General features: G+C 40.7%; 1 protein-coding gene across 3 annotated transcripts; it reads left to right on the forward strand.

The window, feature by feature from the left end:
• The first annotated feature begins 699 nt into the window (after nt 1-699).
• On the forward strand, nt 700-8752 carry LOC147032519 (olfactory receptor 7D2-like). Of its 3 annotated transcripts, none has more exons than XM_085870232.1 (2): nt 700-1258; nt 6871-8752. In XM_085870232.1, exons 1-2 carry the CDS (start codon nt 1069-1071, stop codon nt 7905-7907), a joined length of 1227 nt encoding a protein of 408 aa, XP_085726358.1. In that variant the 5' UTR covers nt 700-1068; the 3' UTR covers nt 7908-8752. The 3 variants fall into 3 exon arrangements, 1 of the variants encoding a protein (XP_085726358.1); XR_015055193.1 differs by lacking the exon at nt 700-1258 and adding an exon at nt 1674-1789; XR_015055192.1 differs by lacking the exon at nt 700-1258 and adding an exon at nt 2077-2255.
• The last annotated feature ends 737 nt before the right edge of the window (nt 8753-9489 follow it).

Raw genomic sequence — 9489 nt, forward strand, 5'->3', positions numbered from 1 at the left:
GTCTGGATTTGATTATGAACGAGACTAATAATTGTCAGATTGGTACTCGACATACAGAGGAGGAGGAGATTGGGACCATACTCTGTGCAGAGTGTTGGTGCTGCTTAAGCAGTCTCCTTGGTTATTGGGCACGATCCTGCACGGGTCACCACTCCAACACAGTATACCAGCATGCTGGCACTCATTTTGCCAACCCCGGAAGGATGACAGGCCGAGTTAACCACACCTGGTATTAATTCAACAGCTGAGCGGGATTTGAACCAGGACCCTATGATCCCAAGCCCACCACCCTTAGCATTAAGCCAACACCAGGCATACATACAGAGTGTTGCATTATTATAGAGTGTGCTGTCCCTCGGATGGATGTGAAGCTGGGTGTCTTCAGGAAGAGTAGGTAAGTTGTCAGTGTTCACCCCGATAAAATTTCAAATTCCCTAGCAATTTGTGGGTAACCCTTCAAAACAGGTTACACAACTTGGTTTCTCAAGTGTGGTTACCTGTGAGGCTGCAGCTCAAACAGGAAAACATATATATATATATATATATATATATATATATATATTATATATATATATATATATATATATATATATATATAGTTAAGCCCAAAATTATTCATACCCTTACCAAATATGGAGTATTTTGAATTGTGTTATTTGAGGAATGAGTTTCTTCTGGCTTAAGTTGCATAAGAATGTGACAAACAGCTGAAAGAATCACTGCAAGAGACATTTAAAGAAACACATTGTTTCGGGGGTATTTTATTGATAGATTTACAAAAAAAATGTCACGTCCAGAATTATTCATACCCTTGCTTAAGGCCCAGTCACACCTTGACGTTTTAGCCAGCAATGGCAACATATCAAAATGTATGTAAACCACTGGCTTACGCTGAACTTTTGATGTTTTTTTTTAAAAAGATTCGGAAGTATTCATAACGAGTTGGTCGTATGCATAACATATTAGTAATGGACACAGAACGCTTCGTTGTCTTATAGATAACTTATACCAACGAATGCTTAGCCTGTTGTCGGCGTTCACAACCTCTGCCCAACGATAGTCTAACTTATGCATAGCGCACTGCACATATCGCCGACGATCACGTGGCGTAGCCTATTAAAAGGCTGCCGCACAACGATTCAAATCATAACCGCCAGAGAAATGGAAGTGTCAACATCGCAGTCACACCTTGGCGATCTTGCCAGCGTTTGCCGACCTCTGCACAATGCGTCAAAAACGCTGGCGCATGTCGAATACGGTATGGGTAAGTTTGGTATACGTGAATAGAACGCTAAAGTACGCTATCATATGCCGTAGTAAGGCCAAGGGAATGAAAGTCCTAGAATACCGTCCTTATGAAATGAAAAATACATGAGGCTTTTTTTTTTTCATTATTCATTATGTCAGAAAAAGTACAAAAATCCGCCATTTCTATGCAAGAAACCCTGCTCTGCAGAGGCTAAAATTCTCAGCATGTGTGTAGTTGCCTAGCAACGCCGAGTACGATCCCGCCAGAAAGACTGCGCATGCGCACAACATGTTCAGACAGACTTGACTGCTCAAAACAATGGACTATAGGACAAAATCGTGCAGGTATTGGGGAAGGTATGGCATGTAGGACTACGGACGGTCTGTTGACATGCATTCGAGAAGAACATTGAAGAAACACAACGCCAGCTCAGTGGTTCATTCGATCATGACCGACCAGCAGCAGTTCATTCATCATGATGCTGTAAAATGCTTTGCACATTCGCCGAGAAATCGGAGAAAACATCTTCAAATATCTCATGTAATCTTGGTCATCCATTGAAACACAAGTAGCAAACAGTGTAATCGATCATTTATGAATTGATATGATATGTTATTTCGTTAAAAAATGCATGTTCTGATACTAAATTCTCACCTTTTTGACTCCTATTTTTCTCGATTCGACAAGAAAATTGACACCGCCATGATGGAACGCCGAGATGTAACGAACGTCACAGGTGCGCTGTGATTGGTCGATCACTTCGGAACTTCAAACTTCGTACATATTCGGAATTTCTCTGCTTGGCTCCAAGAAGGGGATAGACTATGGTTAACAAAAACACCGTTTGTGGTGATTTATATGAAGAATGATGATCAACTCGAGTCAAGGGTTTATTTTTTTTCAAATAATGAAATTTTTTCAAATAATGAAAATTATTGCGGCAGCTTTTGAAGCATGCGGGCGGTGGACGGTATTCTAGGACTTTCATTCCCTTGGCCTAAGTGAAGTACGTCTTGTACTTTTAAACGTGTTAAAAATTTTATGACGTACTTGCAGTATGCCTCACACGTTCCGCATGCGATGGGAATAAGTTGTACGCACGATATGCGATCGTTGGCACACGTCGACAAAAGTTACTTTTAAGTTACTCATAAGTCGAAACACGTCGAGGTAATGGTACACCTTATTTGGTAAGGGTAATGGTAACGAGTCTGGAACACTGACACAAACCATTACATTGACGTGTTTCGACTTATGAGTAACGTACAAGTAACGTGTCTCGACGTGTGTCAACGATCGCGTAACGTGCCTACAACACGTTACTCATAGGTTAGAAATAAGTTTCGGGTATGCTAAACATTACCTCGACGTGTTTCGACTTATGATTAACTTACAATTAACGTGTGTCGACGTGTGTCAACGATCACATAATGTGCCGACAACTTATGGCCAGCGTAGCGGAACTTGTGAGTCATACGCTGGCATAAGTCTCACAAATTTCAAGCATGCTAAAATTTGAGGACAACCGCAAAGTACAACGATGAAAGCCAGCATACTACGACGTATGGCCAGGACCGGATTTATGTGTTGCGGGGCCCTGGGCCCTCGAAGTACGCGGGGCCCTCTCAGGGCCGCAGCCATTCTTACTTCATATATGCTAATAAGAGTATTCATATATAAATGCACAAACCTAGGCTGGGCAAAAGAAAAAAAACCACGGTTTATGTGTAAAAACATGTATTTCAGAAACTACTAGTAACAAAAGTTTATATACAAGAAACACCACTATGGATGAAAACAACGGAACAGAGAAAATAATCGCAAAACCAAAACGTGATGGTATCATCTCAAATCTCAATGTAGAAAGTTTTTTTTTGTCGTTTTTGCAGATATGATTGCATTATTGAACACTTTGTGGTAATTGCTACACTATATTTGCGAGATGTTAAAAGCCTACAGAATCTTTTATCTTCTTTTACGTCTGCACAGTACATAGCAAACATAGATTCAGGGGCGGGCATGTAATTTTGCAAAAATGAAATCGAGACAGGCATAGCTTGCTGGGATTGGGAAAACCCTCACTTTTTTCGTGTGACCTATTTCTGTGGTATACCTTAAGATTCGCTCTTATGATCAGTGGAAAGAAAAAAAAGTAAGTTCAAAGATGTAAAATAAATGATAAACATAACCGAACAGATGCCAAATTAACAGGGATATTGAGTATTTGTTTCATGATTCACTGACCATTTACACAAACGAACTAGATTTTTTTCACAAACAAACAAAAGGTGGAAAATAGCAGAATTTCTTGTAATCTCTGCGTTTGCGCAGGGCCCCTGGGAGGCACGGGGCCCCGGGCCGTGGCCCTGTGGGCCCTGCCCTAAATCCGACCCTGCGTATGGCAGTGTTTTTCAGCGTGCTCTCAATGTTTCCAAAACTTACCCATAAAGTATTCGACGTGTGCCAGCATTTTAGACAAATTTTTCAAAAATCGGCAAAAGCTGGATAAAATGTCAAGGTGTGACTGGGCCTTTAGGGCCCTGTCACACCTTGACGTTTTAGCCAGCGTATGGCAACGTATCAAAATTGATAAGTTTTAGTTTTACCAACGTAAAAAGTTTTACCAACGTAAAATGTTTTACCAACGTAAAACGCTGGCGTATGCTGAACTATTGATGTTTTTTTTTTTTCAGTTTTCAGCGTATTCTTAACGAGTTGGACATATGCATAACGTATTAGTAACGTACACAGAACGTTTCGATAACTCATAGATAACTTACCAACGAATGCTTAGCGTGTTGTCGGCGTTCACAACCTATGCCCAACGATAGTCTAACTTATGCATAGCGCGCGGCAGTGTATCACCGACGATCACGTGGCGTAGCCCATTAATAGGCTGCCGTTCAACGATTTAAATCAAAACCGCACTAGATATCGAAGTGTCAACATCACCGTCATGCCGAAGGAAAAAAAAAACAAACAAAAAAAAAACTTGCAGTCTGGAACACTGATGGGTTCCTCCTGTGAAGCCCATTTTTATATACCAATTCCCCTAAACGCTGCCAATATGCCATTATACGGTAGCTGTAAGTTAGAAACACGTTCAGTAAGTTCTGTGGTCATCCGGAAGACGTCAAATACGTCTACATACTTCAATATGCGTTGGAGATACGTTCCACATAGGTTCAAAGCACGTTACTCATAGGTTATAAATAAGTTTCGGGTACGCTAAACATTTCCTCGACGTGTTTCAAGTTCTGAGTAACTTACAAGTAACGTGCGTCGACGATCGCATAACGTGCCTACAACTTATGACCAGTGTATGCGGAACGTGTGAATCATACGCTGGCATATGTCGAAAAATTTTGAGCCTGCTTAAAATTTGTCAACGAGCTCGGCGTACTGCGACATATGCCAGCATGCTTCAACGTGCTTCAGCGTGCTCTTAATGTATACAATACTTACCCATAACGTATTCGACGTGTGCCAGCATTTTAGACAAATTTTTCATATGTCGGCATATGCTGGATAAATCGTCAAGGTGCGACAGGGCCTTTAGATCAGTTCAGAGTCACATTCAGTAATCAATGGAAAAGCCTCTGTTTGTGATTGCAGCCTCCAAGTGGTTTTTATACTTGCTCACAAGGTTTTTGCATGTCTCTACAGGGATTTTGGCCCACTCCTCCTTCACGAAGGTCTCCAGGTCTTTGAGGTTGGAAGGTTTCCTTGCCATCACTCTGGTCTTGAGCTTCCTCCACAGATTCTCGATTGGGTTGAGGTCCAGATTTGGCTTGGCCACTCGAGAATGTCTACATAATTATCCCGGAACCATTTCTTGACTGACTTGGTGGTGTGTTTTGGATCGTTGTCCTGCTGATACGTCCAATGCTCCCCAAGGTGAAGTTTCTCTGCAGACTGTTTGATGTTTTCCTCAAGATATTGATGTACTGCTCCTTTTTCATGATGCCATCCACTTTGACGAGATTGCCGGGCCCACTGGCTGAGAAACATCCCCAAAGCATTATGCTCCCACCTCCAAGCTTGATGGTCGGGACTGTGTTCTTAGGGTTGTATGCTTTACCTTTCTTTCGCCAAACGAAAGCAACATCTCTGTGCCCGAAAAGCTCCATTTTCATCTCATCCGACCACAGAACTGAGGACCAAAAGCTTGGATCTTTGTCCAGGTGAGCTTTTGCAAAGGCTATACGAGCCTTTCTGTGCCTGGGATGGAGGAGTGGAGTCTTTCTTGGTCGTCGTCCATGGAGACCCCCTTGTGCAACGTCCGCCAGAGTGTCTGCCTTGATATTTTGGTCCCAGACTCGCTAAGGTTGTTCAGGAGAGCCTTAATAGTGATCCGTGGATTGTTGTTGGCCTCTCGCCATACTTTTCTTGCCAGACGAGGTGACACCTTTGGCTTCTGACCACGTCCTTCAATGTTTTTTACAGTGTGGAACTCCTTGTACTTCCTAATTATGCTTTGTATGGTGGCAACTGGCACTTGGAACTGCTTCGAAATAGCTTTGTAGCCTTTCCCCTCCTTGTGAGCATTCACAATGCACAACCGAAGGTCCTCACTGACTTCTTTCTTCTTTGCCATGCTGACAATTACCTGAGAATGATTGCATCAGCTTCCCTTAATTTATAGTCCAAAAGCAGAGTGTTGTTCTATAACATTCCTCAGTGTACATTCAATAGACCACATTTGTAAGGCATTCAGATTGTATGCACACATCTTGGAATAATTGCATAACATTATAAAGAATCTTAGGAATACCAAAAGCATGTGTATTATCACAAACATTGGCCTCAATTCTGAGACTTGGTGTGGGGTATGAATAATTTTGGACAGGCATAAATCAGAAATCTTAAAATTTCTATTGTTATGCTAATAATGTTGAGGCAAAATATATGTGGATTTGTACATGCCAACTAAATGTACTTGGGTGAAGTGAAAGTTCCACCACTCCAGCTTGTAGGTATGAGATAAATGCAAAACTCTCTGATTTTTCAGAGGGTATGAATAATTTTGGCTTAACTGTATGTATGTATGTATGTATGTATGTATGTATGTATGTATGTATGTATACACAAGTGTTCGAATGTCAAAAGTGAACAGCCATCTTCATCTCTATGGGACAAACAGGACAAAAGCAAGTTCTTGATAAATGAAGAAATATCTCTCAATCTGTAACTCTATAGCTCATAGCATTATGCAAACAGACAGACACAGAGAGTGCATGGACATTCTATTTTATTGTTTATACAATTCAGTTAATAAATATATGTGGAAAAATTACAGGCCCAGAACAGGAATAAAAGCCAGGTCCTCAAAAAAACCTGACCTGTGCCCTGCCATCTGAGCTATCTGGGCAAACCAGCAGCTGAGCCACACAATTCTTCCACATATGGAGGTGCCACTTTGTTTCCCCCACTGCTTCTGGAGCACTCACTGCCAACCAGAGAAGCAGCTCGGGCCTGCTCTCGAGACGATCTTCCCCCTGTGGGGGGACACTTTCATGTTTTTATTTTCAAAAGACTCATAGTTTTACCAAGACGTGTAAAAAATATTTTTTATGTGTGAATGAAATATTTATCTCATTACAAATATCTTGTGTTCACAGAAAGACTGAATTTAACTGAGGATGGAGTCTTGCCACTCAAGGTCAAGCTGAACATCCCAGGGAGTAATCTGCACAATGGAAGATTCATGTTTTGGCTTTTTTTGGCCATAATGTTAATTTCTGTTTTTTTTAACTTTGCCGTGATATCAGCTTGTTTCTACCGCCGATTTAATTCCCCAATGCTGTTGTACATTGCTTTAGCTTCAATTGCTGATACATTTTGGGGGATAGTGGGGGTGTCCAGCTTCTTTAATAGCACTATTGCCTCCCGTCTTGACATAACATTTAAAGAGTGTTTGGTTCAAATGTTTTGTCTGTATTTTTCCCTTTTTCAGCAGTTTTTCACCACGTGGATGATGTATGTTGACCGACATTGGGCTATTTTCTGGCCGTACAGTTATGTAGCATTGGTTGCCAACAAAGGGGGAGCTGCCAAATTTGCCACTATAGTTTGGGCAATCGGGCTGTTGCTGAGCATTAGCTTTGTTGCGGCTGCAACACAGTTAGTGTTTTGCAACACAACCGTGGTAATTCCTGACTTTATATGTGCATTTTTTCCTCTTGCAAAGTCATCTTGTGGGAATTCCTATCTTCCCAGCACTTACACCATTACACTCTTGTTCTTGGTGATCGGTTTAACAGGGTTCACTGTAATGTACTCAACTTGGTGTATTGTCCGAAAATGTCGAAAATCAACTGAAGACGCCAATGTCAAAGCATTACATACGTGTTTCACACAGCTGTTTGTGTCTGTGATACGCTTTTTGAATTATCTTGTCATGATTATGTTCAAAAGATTTGTAAGACACCAAACTTTTGGTGCCATTGTGGACCTCATGGGAATAACAACACCGGCCTTGATCAACCCGTTAATATTCGGGTTTCGGGTCCACGAGATTAGTTTTACATTACTTGGTGTTTGTCAAAAGCTACAATTGAAATACAGTGAAATTTATATAATTTCCTCTTTATCTCAAAATGTTAATGAGGAGAAATCCAGAAGAAAATGTACAATTGTTGATCACAACAAGTCCTGAGTCAGAAAGAGTTCAAACATTGACAGCATGAGTTGATTGCCATAAACAAATATGAGGATTAAAATTTGGAAGAATGTTGTACAATTTAAAATTTGTCAAATGAAAAAAAAAGGAACACGATTTTGATTGTTGTACAATGTCTATTATCATGGGTACATGGACAACACTCTGGACACAATTTGTCAGTTAAAAGCTTTATGTTGTGCTAAATTTAAGCATTAGTAAATGCATATAAATGAACGATTAAAGTTGATGGTGACATGCTCTGTTATAAGTTTTGTTTAGCACAGTTCTGTATACGTAATATATACAGCTTGATGTAATGAGCTAATTTTGACAATCGATGGCAGTATTATACTGTGAGCTGCCTGGTGAGATTCGTGAAGATGCTGGAATGTTTTCAGAGGAAACTTCCAGTTCAGACTAGAATCACATTTGCTGGAAGCACGGGATTGTTCTGTGATACTATATAAATCCATGAGAGGAAGGTGTAGAGAGATGGTGGCATGAGATGAGCTGTGTGTTCCATCATCCCCACGTTCGATTTAACTCTGAGTGAACGAGGTGTTAATGTCCAGAGAGATTGTTAATGCATGGAGCTGATCGTACTCAGGTTGATTATAACTCATTAAGATTGTGTACGAGGAAAGAATTGCTTTGAGCTATTTAATCATCTTGAGCGGGCCAGCATGCGAGAGAGGACACAGCAATGAGAAGAGGGATCGAGAGTCCCGAAGGATGAGAGGAATACATGTGAGTTGTGCCGGCAGGACTGGGACACTGGGTGGCGGTAATAACTTAAAACGGGAATCGGAGTTGGACATTGTTTGTGATGGTGAACTTCTTCATTTGACTTCATATCTGTTTATTTGAAATACAACTTTCAAAAACGTTATGCTGTTGATGTGGTCATTGTAACGTCACTCAGAAGTCACAGACACCAACTGACAAAGATCCATTTGAGTGGTAGTTGACCTGTACATTTGTTCAGACTCGGGAAGCTCAAAGCTTGGTTGTAATCGTTGGAGAACGCATTGAGTCCGGCACCATGAACAACATGCGTCCACCAAAGGGAAGGAAAACCTTGAGATGCGTATACCAAACCCCACCCCCAACACAATTTAAGAATGTAAATAAAACTTCCTGCTCTTTAATACAACATGCAAATAATAGTGTTAGTAATTGAAAAGAAATTTGCAGAGGAATAATTTTATGTTGCGCTTGTTTTAGAATAATTTAAAATTATATTTCATGTTAAGTATGTTGTGAATAAGGTGTACAAATCATGAACATAAAAAGTTGGTGAGAAGCAAAAACTACATTCTGAGATTGACACGGAAATAGAGTGAAACACAATGAGGTATCTTTCTCTGTCCTGTAAACTTACAAGGAATTGCAAGAAACTTCAATGCAAGAGGAAGCCATGACGTCCATCAAGCGTGTGCAATCAGACCAATGTCTTCGTACTCCCCCATCCACAATACTTCAAGCTACCTATCCAACTTAATTTCAAAAATTTCCACTTACGATGCAGTTACGCAAGGAATCCAGAGACCATTTCTTGCGTTCACTACTTTCAGAG

This window comes from Eptatretus burgeri, chromosome 2 (genome assembly GCF_056783735.1).
Source record: "Eptatretus burgeri isolate ZD-2024b chromosome 2, Ebu_testis_v1, whole genome shotgun sequence".
In the NCBI taxonomy this organism is placed as follows: Eukaryota; Metazoa; Chordata; class Myxini; order Myxiniformes; family Myxinidae; genus Eptatretus; species Eptatretus burgeri.

Excerpts from the sequence above, each read along its gene's own strand:
- LOC147032519 (XM_085870232.1), top strand. The coding sequence starts at position 1,069 with ATGCATAGCGCACTGCACATATCGCCGACGATCACGTGGCGTAGCCTA. Across the intron at positions 1,259-6,870 it reads GCTGGCGCATGTCGAATACG|AAAGACTGAATTTAACTGAG; the intron begins GTATGGGTAAGT and ends TTGTGTTCACAG.